At 41.5% G+C, this 19,843-nt stretch overlaps 1 protein-coding gene and 1 long non-coding RNA gene across 22 annotated transcripts in view; one reads left to right on the top strand and one right to left on the bottom strand.

Moving 5' to 3' along the window:
- The window catches only part of Fam228b (family with sequence similarity 228, member B), a 31,885-nt gene extending 16,431 nt beyond the window's left edge, over window positions 1-15,454 (top strand). For 3 of the 21 annotated variants that reach the window (XR_005505743.2, XR_010052048.1, XM_008764566.4), the window contains 2 exons: window positions 1,322-1,429; window positions 15,182-15,454. Coding sequence is in view for 9 of the 21 variants with exons in the window: in XM_008764566.4 (XP_008762788.2) it covers window positions 1,322-1,429; window positions 15,182-15,188 (115 nt within the window). In the remaining 12 variants the exon portion in view is untranslated. Of the gene's footprint in view, window positions 1-1,321 lie in introns of all 21 variants that reach the window. The other 18 variants (XR_005505744.2, XR_010052047.1, XM_008764565.4 and 15 more) reach the window with 14 other exon arrangements.
- LOC134479113 (uncharacterized) lies at window positions 9,678-19,819 on the bottom strand. The gene is made up of 2 exons (XR_010052215.1): window positions 19,671-19,819; window positions 9,678-10,011 (listed from the first exon to the last, which is right to left on the bottom strand). It is a non-coding gene; the product is annotated as an uncharacterized LOC134479113 (long non-coding RNA).
- Between the last annotated feature and the right edge of the window lie 24 nt (window positions 19,820-19,843).

Genomic DNA, 19,843 nt, shown 5'->3' with positions numbered 1-19,843 from the left:
TAGAACTCCCTGTGTGCATCAGATAAGCCTCACACTCACCTCTACAGATCTTCCTGTCTGTTTTCTAAGTGCTGTGTTTAAAGGCATGCACCATTACACCTGACCTTAATTTTAGATTTTAAAAATTGAATATTAGTAATTTAGGATGGAAAAATAGTGCAGACATGGTATTTTTCTTTAGAAACCTACCTCTTCTGTCACACACTAGTATTAGGAGACTTAATTATTGGTCAGAAGTTGATCTATATTTGGATATTCCTATAGTTGTTGTCCTTAGTATTCTAGTGACATTGAAAAAGCAAAGATTTAACTTTATATATGTGTATGTGTGTGCTGACCACAGAAGCCAGAAGAGGGTGTCCGATACCCTGAAGCTGGTTTCAGGCAGTTGTGAACCGCCTATGTTGGAGCTGGGAATTGAACCTGGGTCCTCTGGAAGAGCAGCCACTGCTCTTTATGGCTGATCCATCTCTTAAGACCCCTGAACAATTTTTTTTTAGAAAGATGTTTTTATTTTTAATTTATGTGTGTATGTGTGGGTCTGCCTGTGGATATGTGAGCATGAGTGCAGGTTCTTGCAGAGTCTAGAAGAGAATATTGGCCAACCCGGAGCTGAGGCTACAAGGTGATAGTGAGCCGTCAGAGTGGCTGCTGGGAGACAGATGCAAATCCTCTCAAAAAGATTTAGCAGTTTAACTATTTCTCCAGCCCCAAGATTTTGGTTTTGTTTGTTTTTCAGTAGGGATGTTGTGTGAGGGCCTTACGATAATGGTGGAAGAATAAAATAAAAAGTTTGACGTGATATAATATTTATATAGTTTCAGTACTTGGATGGCCAAAAAGAAAGTCAGAAAATTGGAAGTTGGAACATGTATACTGAGTGGGGAAATCATGCTTATTGGGCACTAATACTGAACAAGGTTTCCAGTCCATTGTTCTAGGAGTTACTACCAGATGTGTTTATCACCTATGGCTGCCATACGTGTGGTAGTCCTCCTGCCTCTGCCTTCTAAGGGTTGGGGATATAGGCTTGCTCTACCACATCTGGCTTTATGACTTCTTCTTATGTAGAACATAAGCTCCCAGAGGATGGAGGAGTTCAACTCTGCTGCCTAACCTTGGTTCTCAGAGAACAACAGCACATCAGTCTCCATTATGGTTTCTAAAACTCTTAAACAACTAGTATCATGGAAAAGGCATAGCAGTGTCAAGTAATGGTATTTTGAACCCTATTTCTGGCAGTTGGTTTCTAATAATAATTAATGCTTAAAGTAAATGAATATTGTTTTGCAATATCCTGACACACGTTCTCTTGTTAAAGGTTCAAAGTGAAGATGAATTTTAATGCTAGTAGTTTTGATTTGAGGCCATTGAAAAGGGTGCCTAATTTTCTGGAATACCGGGAGGAAGAAATGATGATCATTTACAAGTAAGCCTGTTATTCTATAAATTCACTGTCCTTTCATTTAAGATGTTTAGCTGTGTTGTCTTCCCTACCACCATTGCAGATCACTTGCATTAAGGCCAACACCTCAACACTGTTCAGGGTAAGGCAACTTTTCTTTGTTTTTATGGGTTTGTGGAATAAAGAGCACAGAAGCAAAACGTATGAAAATGGGGCTGGGAAATGGCTGACAGTGTGTACTAAAGTTGTGAGAATCTTAGTGTGAGACTAGTTCTTGTAGGCAGTGGTTAGAGCGGAAGGTATAGCAGGCAAGTGGCTCATAGAACTGTGTACTACCATGGGAGATCTGTTAACTAGGTCCTAACTTACAATCAGACAGTCAACACATACAAAAGAACTGTGTATGGTAGTGTGCACCCATGAAGTGGAAACTTAAGGGTTCTCTGGAAAGTCAGTTGTGTTGGATGGTGTTTTGCTGGGGCAAACACGTGAAGGAGTGTTTTCCTGAAGTGGACACAGGTGAAAGACTAAGGCAGACTCGTGAAGGAACATTTCACTGAAGCAGACACAGGAGAAAGGATGTTCTGCTAAAGCAAGCATGTGAAAGGACACGTGATGAAGGATTCTTTGCTAACAACACACATGTATTGGTCCGCCTTACATTGCATAGTTGAGCTGCATTTGTTGGGACTCCATAGAGAGAAATGCACCAAAAACCTTCTTGTGGTGTGCTGCCGTTTCTTGCGGCTTCTGTGGACTCAGGCTGATTGGCAGAGTGAAGTCAGCTGAGACAGACGCAGATGCTGAGGCGAGATCCGAGGAGGACACGAGATGTTTGAAGGGAGTATAACTAGGACTCGGCGGACAGTGACACAGTGATGAGGGCTGAGCTAGGCTTGCATATAGAGCTAGCTGTGCAACGATTGTGGGTCTCTTCGGCGATCTTCGCTTCCCTGAGAGGCACAGCCAAGAACTTCTCCTGGCATTCTTCCTGCTGACTCGTGCCAAGGCTGAGACCTGGCTGTCTCTGCTAGGTTGTGCCACCACTGTTGATTCGTGTTTGCTGTTCAGACTCTACTGAACTGCCGGTGTATCCATGAAGTGTTTGCGAGTAGATTGAACTGCCGCTGCTGACCTGTGGACTGAACTGATTTCCAGACAACACAGATGGGAGCTGCTCCAAAGAACCTTTCTAAACAGGTCCACTTCCCCTGTATCCTTTCTTTTCCACTACCTTTGGTGGGTGGTGGGCTAAAAGGGAGGTTAAAGTGTTTAAGAACCATCATTAAAAATAGGATTTGGAAAAATTAAAGTTACACACCATGTACTACTAAAGCAGGAAGATCTGGGGTATAGCCTGGAGTACATAGCAAGATCCCTTGTGAGAAGATTGTGTGGGGATAGAGATTTCTCCTCAGAATTGTAGAGAAAGATAACTTCTTATAATATGATCCCCGTCATTGCTACAGAGACTGTGAGGTAGTGCAGAGTCTTTGCGAAACAGCTTGTTAGTTTTCCAAAGTGGCAAACACAAAGTTCCCATGTGAGCTACAAACTTTATTGCAGATTTTATTTGGATGGTGTGTGTGCGTGCGTGCGTGCGTGCGTGTGTGTGTGTGTGTGTGTGTGTGTGTGTGAGAGAGAGAGAGAGAGAGAGAGAGAGAGAGAGAGAGAGAGAGAGAGAGAGAGAGACAGAGTTCTCACATGTAGCCCTGGTTGGTTTGGAACTCTCTCAGGCTGCCTCTGCCCCTCCAGTGCTGGGATTAAAGGCATACACCACTCTGGCCAACCTACTGCTAGGTTTATATTCAGAAGAAATAAGAACATAGATCTACCTACAGGTTACTATAACCACTTTAAGGGTATTCATAGCAGAATTATTCACAAAAACCAGAAGCTGGATGGTCATCAGTTAATGAATAGATAAACTCGGTGTTGTGCACTCACAGGATACAGTACTTGGTAGTTAAAAACAAGGACTGATTACACCATGGATGGATTCAGACCCATCACACTCAGTAGAGGAAGCCAGTCACTAAAGCCCATATCCTGTGATTATTTCATGTGAATGATAAGGGAAGGAAAATGCTCTATGGGGACAAAACTTACCTGGTGCTGGAGTGAGAATGGGAGTGTCTGTGACTGAGCACAAAGTTCTGAGGGGTAGCAATGTTCTACAGTTAGACAGTACAGACGACCGCACAACTCTGAGTATCCTAAAAGACATTGCTTTAACTGCTGACCAGAATTAAAGTTCAAAACCTAGCAAGGAGAGCAGAATAGAGCTTACCTTCCTTTTTATAGGAAGCTGGCCTGTGATTCTGTTACTTAATGTGTTGAAGTTAGCTGTGATAGTTTTATTTTACTTTCCCTGAATAAGCCAAGAATGTGGCTAATTAAATAGAGTGTGGCCCAAGCTGGTGAGATATTGGAGATGCTTGGTGTTGTCACGAGCAATTGTCTCACAGGCATTAGCATGATTTAAAGCAAAAAGAGATTTGACTGGATTCATGTATGCACCTGTGATCCAACCACATTGGAGGCTGAATCCTAGAGTTTGAGACCAGCCTCTTTGTCTCAGAAAAAAAAGAAAAAACCCTAAGTAGAGACAAATGATGCTTGGCAGAGAGTTGGCTGTTGTGACTTCTCAGTGTTCTGGCTGTGCAGCTTGGTAATATGATTATTGTTCATTGGATAGGGGCTGGAAATGAGGAATAAAAAATGTTGATGTAGACCTTATTTATTTGTGTATAAGGGTCCAAAGGAGCCAACTCCGCCATAATCTCTAAGTGCCATGCTTTCCAAGATAGTAAATGTGTTTAAGTGAGATTTTAGATAACTAGCATCTTAAAAGTAATTAATATTCCAACCCAGTCAGTGGTGGTGCATGCCTATAATCCCAGCAGTGGGACAGAAGTGGGAGGATCTCTGAGTTCTGAGTTCAAGGCCATCTTGGTCTACAGAACAAGTTCCAGGACAGCCAAGAGTACCTAGAGAAATCTTGTCTCAAAAAACAGACAAGTGAAAATAATAGTCTATTTAAATTATATTTATCTATTTATCTATTGTGAGAGAGGAGAGGGAGGGAGGGAAGGAGAGTGGGGATCGTGAACATGCAGGTATGTATCACAGTACACAGGTAGAGCTCAAAGGACAACTTGCCTAAGTTAGTTCTCTTTTTCTACTATATGTGTCCTGTGGATCAAACTCAAGTCATCAGACTTGGCAGCAAGTATTCTTACATGTTGAGCCATCTCGTTTACCACAAAATGGATATCTGAGCTGTAATTTCTATCAGTGGTACAAAAGGGGGGATTTGTCTTCATAAACTTCTGAGTATGACCCAGATAAGAATATTGCATTTAAAAAAAGATTTATTTATTTATTTATTTATTTATTTATTTATTTATTTATTTATTTATTATGTGCATGTTCTGTTTGTATATATGCCCACAGGCCAGGTGAGGGAGCCAGACTTCCTTATAGATGGTTGCTAGCCACCATGTGGTTGCTGAGAATTGAACTCAGGACCTCTGGAAGAGCAGTCAGTGTTTTCGACCTGTGAGGCATCTCTCCAGCCTGCAGAATATTGCATTTTTGGGTGCATGGGAACTTCCATTTTAGACTAGAGGCTTAAGTCAGCCAGTTCCCCTAGAAAAGGAGTAAGACCAGCTTCTGTGTGTGAGAGAAGTAGCACAGTGACGGCACAGGTATGGAGAAGGCTGGTACTGAGTAGTTTGGGGGGGAACATGAAAAATTGACATCTGCCCCAAACTGGACTGGTGTCAACAACCCCAAAATGGCTTGTTCAAGTTCATCTTAATGAGTAAAATGAATTTATTAGAGGTTACTTATGGAGCAGTGAGTAAGTATGGACAGATCCATTCTGTCCTTTCTCCTCCCAGTCACTAACTGTACCCCTTTACTGGCTGTGTTCTATGCAGGACTTTAAGTATTACGCAGAACTCATATAAACCTGGGTGTAGAGTGCAACATAGTGTTAAAGCAGCATAGATAACAACAGGCTTGGCCAGTATGAGGCACAGAAAGAAGATCCTGAGAAAGACATGTTTATGTGTGTCCCATTTGTGTCCTCATCAAGGTCTCTGCTGGTCTCTGCAAACACTGAGAAGACAAGGAGGCATGACTTGTTTAACTGCTGTCTGCCACAGAGAACAGCTAAATAGCAGCTTGCTGCAGGACAGTCACTCTGACCAGGATCAGGTTCCCAGGGACAGCAATTGCACAACTCTGAGGGGTCGTTCAGGATGAAGGACCATCAGCTTTTTATTACATAGCACAGAGGTTTCAGACAAAAATAATGCTGGAGCAAGGCGGTTCTTTTTAGTTTTCTTTTCATAAAAATGTGGATTTAAACAGACCACATACAACTTTGATATTTAAGTAAAAATATTAAGATCTTCTCCTGAGTTAAATGTTAAAAAGATTTCTCCTGGTCCTTTTCTGCAGAAACAATGGACTCTCCTCTCTGGTCAATAACGCTCCATGTCTCCAGGAGAGAAAGAACCCAACTTCCAAAGGGGTCCACTCTGGAAGTCACCAATCTGTAAACCTATGCCAGGAGGTAGAAAGGGATGAGAGCTAACCAGGATGCGGTGAGAGCTGGGACAGTCGGTCCTGTTTGTGAGTCACAGACATCCAAGCTATGCTGCTGGATACGGCAACCTTTTTAGAAGAGAGGAGGCAATGGATCACCCTCCAGTGGGTGCTAGAGTAGACGACACTAAGTCAGGTGTCCTTACTCAGAGGCAGCTTGGTAGAGCCATAGCGGACATGCCCAGTGCTGGAGGTCCAAGGCTCCTTGAATTTCCTTGGCTCCTGATTTGACACCCGATCTTTAGGTTAACTCTAGCACCTCTCCCATTTACCTATAGTCAAGCCAGGCCCCCAGAATTGTTTTTGTTTTTTTTTAATATAAACAAGAGTTAGTTTTGAAAAGGACTAATACTAAAAATAGTAAACTTTCAGAACTAAAGAATAGCTGTGTCTAGAGAGACCTCTCATCCCAAAGTAACTGCAGTATTGTGGGGTCTTTGACAGACTACAGGTATAGAGGGGACACCCTCAGGGTGGCTTGACCCCGAGAGGATTTTTCCTGCACTCATGAAAGCATGTTCACACTGTCACCACTGTTTTACCTTCTTTTCCTGGTGTGCTTTCGTATTTGCCGTGTGCTTGCTTGCTTTGGCCTACATTTAAGAAATGGTTGCTCTGAGTCAGGCTGCATGTAAGGGCTGGAGCCATAGTGTGAACAAAACAGGCAAACCTCTGCTCTTGTGGCAAAGATGGAAAGCAGCCAAAATAAACACACAACAGGTGAGTTAACAGAACGAGAAGAAGGAAATGGGTAAGGGTGACAAGAAAGGGATGGAGGTGGGCAGTGTTTTAAATGGAGAAATCAGGAAAGGCTTCTTGGAGGAGGTGATATTGAACCATGGTCTTAGATACTGAGGATGGGCATGAAGAATTTTAGGGGAAGAGTTTCCAGGAGGAGAGACTGGTGTAGAAAGCACATTGAGTGGGGTGAACATTGACAAGAGGGGACTGGAGAGGAGGGAGATGCCCACTCATGTAGAAGCCATCCTAAAGATCCAGGGAGGAGACATATCAAAATACCTTTTGGGGTAGTTTTTATTTCGTTTTCCTCACCCCCCCCCCAGTTGATGGTTGACTAGTTTCTTAGAGACAGGGTATCATGGCTTCATGGCTGTCCTTGAAGTCTATGTAGCCTAGGAAAGAATTCTTACTCTTTCTACCTCCACCTTCCAAGTACTAGGATTACAGGTGTGCACCACTACACCTGACACAATTGTGCCCCACTAGACACAAGCCAGAAGAGAAGCTGGGAGTCTAGCTGGCAGGTCAGGGTTCTGGGTCAGGAGCATAATAACCGGAGGCCTAGTGATGGTTGTGTGGTCATGGGGACCTGCAGAGTGAGCACACTAACAGAGGATATTAGTGCGTGATAAGAGAGATGAATGAAAGTAAGACACCAAGGACAACTATGTCCTGAGGGGTCTGGATGGCTGATGGTCCTATTCATGACTCAGAAGTTTGAATGGAACTCAGCACAAGCTTAAGGAAGAATTACAAAAGTAAAGATAATGCTTTCTAAGGGCTAAATTAAAGATGCCTTTCACCATTACAATATACATTTATAGAGTACAATTATTAAGCAATTTAGTTTTCTTAAGCTGTTCATTTAAACATGTTCTGGGGCTAGGGAAGTAGCCCAGTGTGAGCACTTACCTGGCACGTGCAAAGTTCAGTCTCCTGCATCTCAAAAAAGAAACTAAGCAATAAGCATGCTCTGTGAAGGCAGTTTTCCCACTCTCTGTATTCTCAAATGGTGCTTCTGATGACAACACTGTAGCAGTTTTGAGGCTGAGGTGGGTTTATTTTTCCCCAGTCTGCTTTTGTACCATTTTAGTTACATGTAAGTAATAAGGTCAGTTCTACGTTAAGGAACAAGCAAGGCAATAAACAAAGTCCGGTGATCACCATGTCTAGGGGCTTAACAGGATGACCAAAATATCTGAGTCTACTTCCCTGTCCTAGCCCAAAGTCAAATTCTTGCCTGAAGCCTACTTCTTTATTCTAGTCCAAAATCATATTCCTGCCTGAGCTTACTTCTGTGTCCTGACCCATTGTTAAATTCCTGCCAAATTTCTAGAAGTATCTCTAAAAGCTCTTCACATCTCCCCAATTTTTATTTTATAAACAAGACTGCTGTGTCTGTCTTAGGTTGTTCTGACAAGAATGGCTTCCTTACCCATCCTGGAGTATGCATTATCAAAAGCAATGCACTTCTTCCTAGGTTGGTAAGGCTCTGTACAGAACTTACCTGTCTCTGACTGCCAGCCTGTTAAATTAACAGGCTTTCTGGGGTCCAGTTTTAGTTTCAAGCCATGTACTTAACAACATGTTGATGTTGTTAAAGGCAAGTTTTATCACAATGGGCAGGAATAAAAGTATTCCCAGGACAAGAAGGGCTAGCATGATCAAGCTATATATGCCATTGTTGGAGCTTGACCACAATGGAATACTGACCTCAGGCCACAAATAATTTTATCAGCATTATCTGCAGAATCAAAGCTCAGTAGAGTAGCATTCTTTAAATTCACATTCTCAGTATACAAAGTTAAAACATCCAGAGAGCTGTTAGAATTGTGCCAAACACCCTGCAAGTGTCTTTGAACTTTTTCCCAATTACAGTGACTGTCATTATAAATTTTAGAAGTAACACAAATCCATTGGTATTTGGCATGACATTCAAGATGGCTCCTTACTCTTAAACTCTGAACCTCCTCTCCAATAATTTGAATAGTATCGTAAAGAGCATCAATCCGTTGTTCCAAACGCCTATCTAAATCCTCTTGAATACTCAGAACACTAGTAACATCTTTTGCTAACTGATCAACAAAAGTAGTTGTCTTAACTTCTTGTGTCAAAGCAATTGCAGAAGCAGTGATGCTGGCTATTAATGTAATCAAAGTCGCTGTACCAGCAATGATCAGACCCACAATCCTCTTGCTTCTGCTTAAAGCCCGACACACTTCTGATACCTGCAAGCACTTTTTTTTTTCTTTCAGAATACCAAGGTGTAATACTCATAGGCAATAAAACAGGAGCTGGTTGGTAATCCACCATAACTGACATGCCAAGTTTCAATGCACTAACACAGTTAGAAAGTGTACAATCAATACAACTTACATTAAAAACTGTCGAAGAAACAAAAGTAATTTTAACATGACCAATTAATAAAATATTAGGAGCTTTAACACATGCACTAACACTTGTTTGAAATCCAGATCCTGTCCCAATTTTATCTGCTGCAAATGTAACTTCATATAAGGTAGTTGTCAGTTTTCAAATATGTCTGAAAATGTCTAGAACCAGCTTTCCAAATGAAGACTGTCATTTCCTTTTTTCCAATATTGGATTGATTTCTAGACCAGTTCATGACAAATCAGAATAGTTGGTTACATTAAAGGAAAAAGAAGGGTCATTATAATTTCTCTATTTGATTAATTTTTTAAGGGGAGTTTCTGCAGTCTCCAGGTTCTCTGTTCCACAAGGTCTAAAAGCTTGAGGCAAGGCAGCTTGTCCAATCTGGGACAAGCAAAGGTGGGTCAGAAACATATGTCCAAAACAGGTTCCTAGTCACCATTGTCAGGGCACTCAGCAAGCTCGCAGTCAGCATTTGTCTTAGGGTTGTACTGCTGTGAACAGACACCATAACCAAGGCAAGTTTTATAAAGGACAACATTTAATTGGGGCTGGCTTACAGGTTCAAAGGTTCAGTATCATCATCAAGGCGGGAGCATGGGAAAGTCCAGGTAGGCATGGTGCTGGAGTTCTACATCTTCATCTGAAGGCTGCTGGTGGTAGACTTACTTCCAGGAAGCCAGGGTGAAGGTCTTAAGCCCACGCTCAAAGTGACACACCTACTCCAACAAGGCTACACATCCTACTAGTGCCACTCCCTGGACCCAGCATATACAAACCATCATAGCATTGTTTTTTGCTTCAGCATTAGCATGTCTCACTAGTCACTCTGGCAGCTAGCATGCTCCTTCAGCATCCTGCAGAATAAACACAAACATACTTTCATCTCCATGTTAATATCTGATCGGGATCATGCCATATGCCAGTAAGTGGATCCTTCCACTTCACCTAGGCATAAGTGTGCCCAGTTGTAGGGTGCCATAGACACTCGCAGAGACTTTCTTGGCATCCAAATTTTAAAATAAAAAGAGCATGATTTACATAAATTTATGGTGTATGGGGATATAATTCCCCCTTTTTTATTTTATGAAGATATTGTTTTAAAGTTCCTTGGGCCTGTTCCATAATACCTTGTCCTAGAGGATTATAAGGAATCCCACTAATATGGGAAATATTAAATTATCTACAGAACATCTCAAATGCTTGACTGCAATAGCCAGTCTGATTTATCTGTTTTAATCTGATTCGGAACACCCAGCATGGAAAAACAACGTAGGCAATGAGTAATTACAATTTTAGTTGCTTCTGCTGTTGCTACTAGAAAGCCTGAAAAGTGTCAATAGTCATATGTACATATTTTAATTTTCCAAAGTCAGAAATATGGGTAACATCCATTTGCCATAATTGATTAGGTATGAGTCCTTGAGGATTAACACCATTATGTGGTACAGGAAGAGGCCGAGGACATTCAGGACAAGTCTTTACAATTTGACTTGCACATTCTCTAGCAATACCAAGTTACTGTCTCCAGCTATTACTGTTCTGATGATGTAAAGAATGAGATTGTTTGGCTAATTGTTCCTGTGTAGGCCCTATAATCTGCCTCGTATACAAATCTGCTGTGGCATTGCCCTCACTCAGGGGTCCAGGCAATCCAGTGTGAGCTTTTAAATATCCTATAAAGTTAGGAACAGTACATTCTCTTAAATTGAGTTGTATTTGCATAAATAATTGCAAATTTTGAGAATTAGCAGTATCTAAAAAAAAGGAACAGTTTCAAGCAATTATAAACCATAAGATATATATATCGGCTATCAATATACAAATTAAAATCTTGATTTTTTAGCATTTCAAAAACAATTATTTGTGCTGAAGCAGGGGGGAACTCAAGAGAATGAACATGTGAGCCAGTGACATATGCTGCCTTCCCATTAGATGAGCTGTCTGTAAATACAGTAAGCACATTCTCTATGGGCTGCATCCATAAATTTATAGGGAATGCAATAGCATGTATAGAAGCAAATTGTAACAACTTATCTTTTGGATAATGATTACCAATTTTTCCTGAAAAGTTTGCACATGCAGTAGGCCAAATATCAGTATTCTGCAATAGCCAGTTTAATTGCTGTTTGAAATAAGGGACAAATATTTCATCAGGTTCTTTCCCAAAATACTTTCATGATTCTATCCTACAATTCTGTATTAACACAACAACAGCTTCATAACAGGGTGTTAAAACTTTACTTGGAGATGAAAAAAGATGAATCCACATTAATGGTCCCTTTTGACAAAGAACTTCTGTGGGCAGATGAGAAGTAGCAAGGATGCAAACAGCCAACAACTGATCATAGTCTACATGATGTATCTGCTGTTGACTAATAACTTCCTCTACTTTCTGCAAAGCCATCTGTCCCTTATCAGTTCATTGTCGAGGGGAACCGGGATTTGCATCCTTTTTGAGAATATCAACCAGAGGTTTAAGTTCTCCTGTGGCGAGCTTAAGATGAAGTGTTAGCCAATTAACGTCTCCTAACAGCTTTTTGAAAATCATTTAAAGTGAGTAAATTATCTTTTCTTACTTGAATTTTCTGTGCCAATTTGTTTAGGATATAACTGATGTTCCAAATATTGAAATGGATATTGTCTTTCAATGTTTTCTGGAGCAACAACTACTCCCCAAAATTTGAAAGCTCATTGTATAAGAGCAAAGGCTGTAGTAAAACTCCTTCAGAGGATCAGCTAATAAAATACCATCCATATTGTGAATAATGTACACTTTGAAGGATTCAAAGTCCTAACTTCTTATATTGAAGCAGAGAATTATTTCTTTTTACATAATATAGGGCTATTAGCCATTCCTTGAGGCAAAACTTTCCAATGATATTGCTTAATGGGTTCTTTAAAATTACACACACACGCTCACTAAGTGAAAACTTCCAATAGTCACAGGGTGCAAAGGAACAGTATAAAAACAATCCTCCAAATCCATAATAATTCTCTACACATTTCCTGGAATGGCAGCTGGAGTAGGCAAGCCAGGCTGCAATGCCCCAAAGTCCAATAACCTCATCAACCCTTTGCAAACCCTGCAACACTCTCCACTTGCCCAACTCCTCCTAAGTACAATGTGTGAGTTAGAATCCTGAGCCTGGGATCCAATTGCGAACTGTAGCCAATGGAACAGTGGCAGTTTAACCACAATCTTCAACTTTCTTTTGCAACACCAGAGGACAACTACAACTTTGGAAAGTAAAACTCAACCTCCAACAAACAATCCAGTCTCTCCAAAATCAACACCAAGTGCATCACCCCCATGCGCCAAAGTTTGGCTGCCAGTAACTACACACGAATGCACAATGGTGCAGCCTCCAATACCTCACCAAAGAGATGCTGCCAAGTTACTGTAAAAGATAAATCCTGTCTTTTATAAGTCTGGTTTCTTGGATAAGAATTACATAAAACATTACCAATTTAGAGGCGTCTTTAGAGACCCGTTTCCCTGTGTAGGCTCAGGTCACGTGGTGGTGGTCTGAACGGCTCCAACCCTGAGCCACCAGCTTTACGCTAACTTTCTGTTACCAGTGTTACAAAATTTTCATCATATCCAACAACTTATAAACCAATAATCTATAACCAAGACATATACAGCATAACTTTTAAAACCAGTCAGAAACAAAAATGAAGTGGATACACACATCTTATATATTTAGACCAGACAAAACTTTACTTTTTCTAGCTGTAATTTCAAGAGAGGAGCACCCACCCAATAATCACAGTCACAGAGATTTTTCTAGGAAAAACAGCCATCAGCTCCCTTTCCATAGAAGCTGAGAAGCTGCTGGCCCCTTTAAGAGCAGCTTGTGCAGACAATCGGCTCGCAGCAAGGCTTCTCCAACTGTGCTAGACTCCTAGTTACAGGGGCAGGGCTGCAAAGGCCAATTGCGACTGCTTTTTATTTCTTTTTGAAGAGATGAAACTAAATCAAGGGTAAATGTCCAGCAGATAAAGTTTTGACCAATTCTTTTTCCTTTTAAACATGAAACAGAGCAACATTCAAACAATGAAACAAAAACACAGACATGGACAGATTGGTGTACCAAGGATACACAGGGAGAACTAGATGTGCCAAAGGGACCCAGATATCCTACCTAAGGGACCCAGGACCAGAACTGAGCATTCCCCCAGTGGGAGCCAGAGAGGAAGCAGGACGTCTCTTGACCTCCCCCAGTCCCTAAGAGAGCTCTGGAACAGCTGACATTCATTTTCCTTCTCTTTGGCCAAAGCATCCCCCGGAGAGTCTGGGAGGACTGCTTTTCTCAAACCCAATCTCTCTCATGTCTAGGGTGTAAACTATCTCTAGTCAGGGTCCAAAGACTAAAAGTATCTATGAGGATTATCTTCATGTCTTTAGATTTTAGCATACACTAAACACACACACAAAAATATTTTACCATTACCTTGTCCCTTTTTACAAGGTTTATCACTGCTGGCCCAAATCTTCTTTTACTTTTCTTTGCGCCTGCTTCCAGTTCCCTCCGTGTCCTTCACTGTATCCTGCTTACTGGAGCGCCAATGTTGAGGCGACATCTGAGCAAGTGTGGGCCCCCAGGGAATTTCCCCTCCCCACAACCTGGTATATCAAGTCTCTGAGAGGCTAGGCATATTTTCTCCCACTGAGGCCAGACAAGGCAGCCCAGCTACAAGAACATATCCTATGTACAGGCAACAGGTTTTGGGGTAGCCCTGCTCCAGTTGTTTGAGACCCACATAAAAACCAAGCTGCACATCTGCTACATATGTGCAGGGAGGCCTAGGTCTAGCCCGTGTATGTTCTTTGGATGGTGATTCAGTCTTCTAAGAGCTGCCAAGGGTCCAGGTTAGCTTACTCTGTTGGTCTTCTTGTGGAGTTCCTATCTCCTTCAGGGCCCACATTCTTTCCTCCTGTTTCTCAAGCTCCAGCCGTTGTTTGGCTGTAGGTCTCTGCATCTGTCTGAGTCAGCTGTCCTCTGAGAGGCAGTGCTAGACTCCTGTCTGCAGCATTACAGTATCATTAATAGTGTCAGGGATTGGTGCTGGCCCATGGAATAGGTCTTAAGTTAGGCCAGTTATTGGTTGACCATTTCTTCAGTCTCTGTTCCACCCAGCCCCACCCTTACCCCATTCCTGCATTTCTTGTAGACAGGATAAATTTTGGGTTGAAAGTTTTGTGGGTGAGTTGGTGTCCTTATTCTCCATTGGGGTTCCTGTCTGGCTATAGGAGGTGTCTTCTTCAGGTTCCTATCTCCAATGCTAAGTCACAGCTAAGGCCACCCCCATTGATTCTTAGGTGCTTCCCTTATCCCAAGTTTCTATCTGGTCTTGGGGATGCCCTCCATCTCCCCAATTTTGTCAGTTGCAGATTTCCAGTCATTCTCATGGCCATCTGTTCAATCTCCTGAGACAGGATCTTATTATGTTATTCTTCCTAGCTTGGAACTTGCTTTATAGACCAGATTGGCCTCAGATTCACAGAGCTCTGACTGCTTCTGCATCTGGAGTGCTAGGATTAAAGGAAGACCCCCCCCCCACATACACACAACTTCTTGATCTTTTTTGTAAATCATGTAAGACTTATCTTCACACATTTAAAGTATAACAGTTCCAAAAAGACTAAAATCAAGTATATTGTAATATTCAGCTATAGCTAGCAACATTTAGCTTTTAATTTAATGTCCCAGAGGAGCAATGAAGTGGGAAGATGGATTAGTCCAGAGGTAGAGGAGCTTACTAGGTTGGGTGTTGTACTTGAGTCATCCTGATATCATGGATATCCATAGGATATCATGGATAGCCATAGGATATCATGGATAGCCATAGGATAATCTGAGTTTGAGTGTCAAGAAGGGCTGAGGGCTAGATTCTGTGAGAGGAATCAACTCTGGCCTGTGGCTTCAAGGACTGGCTCCCCTTAGCCAATGGACTCTCTGGTCCTGTAAGCACTTTACCGCTATGGCACACTCAACTCCTTTCTTTTGTTACTTTCCAAAGGTTATGACAGTCACATATCCTGATTCTTGATCCGTGCAAGGGCCCACTGAAGACAGCTGCTTTAGAGGAAGTTACCAGCCAGCAGGCATCCTTCTGAGAAGGACCAAGGAAGACACTTCAGAACCATTCAGTTCTTATCTGCAATAAACTCTCAATTTTTAGTTCATTGTCCCTGATGATTAAGAAATGATAGCCCCTTTCCCCAAAGTATATTTTCTTCTGAAGTTAAAAAGTATCATCGAAGGATCCAATAAAAATGGTACTTTTACTGGATGCCTGTCTCAATTCATTGTGACTAAGTTATTCTTTCTGCCCAGGCCCCACTGAAACTGAGCCTCAAGATAGTAATTGTAGTCTTTCTGTCTCCATCTGTGCCCAGAGGTTTATCCCACAGACCCTCCAGACCCAAAGCCTGCCTAGGGAGAGCTGGTCTCCCAGGAGTACTCTCATTCCTAAGCCCACAAGCGAGACTCTACTTTTGCTCCACTGTCTAAAGAGAGACCAGACCCTCCAGGAGCGCACAGGGCACAGGAACTATGGAGCAGCCTGGGACAGGATCCTTTCAGTCTCCATCTGCTCTCAGAGCTAAGGCTGTCCCACAGCTCTCCAGACCCAAAGCCTGCCCAGAGAGAGCTGGTCTCCCAGGAGTGCTCTCACTCCTAAACTCACAGGCCCACAGAAGGGACAAGCTCCAGTCAGAGATAGCAAGACCAACTGACATCAGAGATAACCAGATGGCTAGAGGCAAGCAAAAGAACCTAAGCGACAGAAAGCAATACTACTTGGCACCATCAGAACCCAGTTCTCCTACCACAGCAAATACTGAATATCCCAATACACCGGAAAAGCAAGATTTGGATTTAAAATCACATCTCATAATGATGATAGAGGACTTTAAGAAGGACATAAATAACTTCCTTAAAGAAATACAGGACAACACAGGTAAACAAGTAGAAGCCCTTAACAAGGAAACATAAAATCCCTTAAAGAATTACAGGAAAACACAACCATCCAGGATCTAAAAATGGAAATAGAAACAATAAAGAAATCACAAAGAGAGACAACCCTGGAGATAGAAAACCTAGGAAAGAGATTAGGAGTCATAGATGCAAGCATCACTGACAGAATATAAGATACTGGAGAGAAAATCTCAGGGACAGAAGATACCAAAGAAAACATTGACACAATAGCCAAAGAAAATGCAAAATGCAAAACATCCAGGAAATCAGGATACAATGAGAAGATCAAACCTAAAGATAATAGGTATAGAAGAGAGCTAAGATTCCCAACTTTAAAGGGCCAGTAAATATCTTCAACAAAATTATAGAAGAAAATTTCCCTAACCCTAAGAAAGAAATGCCCATGAACATTCAAGAAGCCTACATAACTCCAAATATCTTGGATCAGAAAAGATATTCCTCCCGTCACGTAATAGTCAAAACACCGAATGCACAAAACAAATATTAAAAGCAGTAAGAAGAAAAGGTCAAGTAACATATAAAGGCAGACCTATCAGAATTACACCAGACTTCTTAACAGAGACTACAAAAGCTAGAAGATCCTGGACAGACCATAAGAGAACACAAATGCATAGTCACAAATAATATAAAATACCTTGGTGTGATTCTAACCAAGCAAGTGAAAGATCTGTATGACAAGAACTTCAAGTCTCTGAAGAAAGAAATCAAAGATCTCAGAAAATGAAAAGATCTCCAACGCTCATGGATTGACAGGATTAATATAGTAAAAATGGCCATCTTGTTGAAAGCAATCTACAGATTCAGTGCAATCCCCATCAAAATTCCAACTTAATTCTTCATAGAGTTAGAAAGAGCAATTTGCAAATTAATTTGAAATAACAAAAACCCAGCATAGTGAAAACTATCCTCAATAAAATTTGGGGGAATCACCACACCTTACCTTAAGCTGTATTATAGAGCAATTGTGATAAAAACTGCATGATATTGTTACAGAGGCACACAGGTAGATCAATGGAATAGAATTGAAGACTCAGAAATGAACTCACATGCCTATGGTCACTTGATCTTTGACAAAGGAGCTAAAACCAGTGGGGAAAAAAGACAGCATTTTCAACAAATGGTGTTGGTTCACCTGGTGATCAGCCTGTAGAAGAATGCAAATTGGCCCATTCTTATCCCCTTGTACAAAGCTCGAGTCCAAGGTTTTATGTGGATCAAGGACCTCTACATAAAACCAGATATACTGAATCTAATAGAAGAGAACGTGGGGAAGAGCCTTGAACACAAGGGCACAGGGGAAAATTTCCTAAACAGAACACCAATGGCTTATGCTCTAAGATCAAGAATTGACAAATGGGACTTCATAAAATTGCAAAGCTTCTGTAAAGCAAAGGACACTGTCAATAGACAAAATGGCAACAACAGATTGGGAAAAGATCTTTATCAATCCTACATCGAATAGAGAGCTAATATCCAATATATTCAAAGAACTCAAGTTAGATTCTAGAGAGACAAATAACCCTATTAAAAAATGGGGTATAGAGCTAAATAATTATCAGCTGAGGAATATCAAATGGCTGAGAAGCACCTAAAGAAATGTTGAACATCCTTAGTCATCAGGGAAATGCAAATCAAAACAACCCTGAGATTCTACCTTACACCAGTCAGAATAGCTAAGATCAAAAGCCAGGTGACAGCAGATGTTGGTGAGGATGTAGAGAAAGAGGAATACTACTCCATTGTTGATGGGATTGCAAGTTGGTACAATAATTCTGGAAATCAGCCTGGTGGTACCTCAGAAAATTGGACATAGTACTACCTGAGGACCCAGCTATACCACTCCTGGGCATATACCCAAAAGATGCTCCAACGTGTAACAAGGACACACGCTCCACTATGTTCATAGCAGACTTATTTATAATAGCAAGAAGCTAGAAAGAACCCAGATGTCCTTCAACAGAGGAATGGATACAGAAAATGTGGTACATCTCCACAATGGAGCAACCACTCAGCTATTAAAAACAATGACTACATGAAATTTCTTAGGCAAATGCTGAAACTAGAAAATATCATCCTGAGTGAGGTAACCCAGTCACAAAAGAACATACATGATATGCACTCACTGATGAGTGGATATTAGCTCAAAAGCTCAGAATATCCAAGAAACAATTCACAGACCATATGAAGCTCAAGAAGAAGGAAGATCAAAATGTGGATGCTTCAGTCATTAGAAGAAGGAACAAAATACTCACAGGAGGAAATACAGGGGCACAGAATGAAGCAGGAACTGAAGGGAAGGTCATCCAGAGACTGCCTCACCTGGGGGTCCATCCCATAGGCAGCTAGTCACTATTGCTGATGCCAAGAGGTGCTTGTTGACAGGAGCTGGATATGGATGTCTCCTGATACAGATTAAAATGCTTGCAGCTAACCACTGGACTGAGCACAGGCACCGCAATGGAGTAATTAGAAAAAGGAGCTGAAGGGGTTTGCAACCTTATAGGAAGAACAACAATATTAACCAACCAGACTTCCCAGAGCTCCCAGAGACTAAACTGCCAACCAAAGAGTACACATAGAGGGAACCATGGCTCCAGCTGCATATGTAGCAGAGGATGACCTTGTCTGGCATCACTAGGAGAAGCCCTTGGTCCTGTGAAGGCTCGTTTCCCCAGTGTAGGGGAATGCCAGGGTGTTGAGGTGGGAGTTGGAGCATCTTCATAGAAGCAGGGGGAGGGGTGTTGGAAGAGGGGGGAAAGGGGATAACACTTAAAATGTAAATACATAAAATATCTAATAAAAATAAATTAAAAAAAGATAGTGATTGTACTGTCTCACTCCATATTCATTATCTGCCTTATTCCCCAACAGTTATCCAGTCTCTTAAAAATCTTTCAATCTACACATGGTTCCAGGTGAAAACTCAATAAAAAAAACTTAAAATATTGTGAGACATTTCAGAAAAATGCATACAAACAGAGGTAATTATAGGAGAAACCCTCATCCAATTTCAATAATGAAAACACAATCTGTCTTGCTTTACCTATTGCTACACAGTTCTCAGCCACAACAGAATATAGAAGTAGTTCTTCCATGTTTCCAAAGATGGGCTTTCCAGATGGTGGAGAGTAGACTCCTTTTCCTTTCCCTGTCCTTGGATGGGAATAGCAATTCCAAATACTTCTCAGATATTTCCTTTGAAAGAATCTCTTCCTGGTTGTACATGACTGTAATCCCCCTACCCCTCTGGAGGCTGATGGAGGAGAATTCCAAGTTCCAGGTCAGCCTCTGGGTACATAGGCTTAAGATGAAGTATGAAAGGTGGTGGACAACTACCACACAGAACGCGATACTGTTACATTGTATATTTTACCATATTTAATATCTGTCAGGTGTTACGATTTGCTGTCACGACTCATTAAATACTACATTTGTACTTAATTTTGAAATTATTTTTATAACAGTAACTATTAATAAACTTCAACCAGTGACTCTGACATCCCACATACCTATAAGCTGAGGGGAAATGCCTCCGAAAGGCGAGGAGAGAGGCTAAGTTTAAAGAGTGTTCTAGTTTTCTGTGGATTCGCCATTCTTTCTCCTTTCCAGGGACGTTGGTGTCGCAGGGCAACTAGACCGCGTGGCCTTGCTTTGTACACTCACCGACTGAGGCTGAGACCCA

Source organism: Rattus norvegicus, chromosome 6 (assembly GCF_036323735.1).
Source record: "Rattus norvegicus strain BN/NHsdMcwi chromosome 6, GRCr8, whole genome shotgun sequence".
Taxonomy (NCBI): domain Eukaryota; kingdom Metazoa; phylum Chordata; class Mammalia; order Rodentia; family Muridae; genus Rattus; species Rattus norvegicus.
The sequence above is the reverse complement of the archived record's forward strand: the minus strand, read 5'-3'. Positions and strand labels throughout refer to the sequence as shown.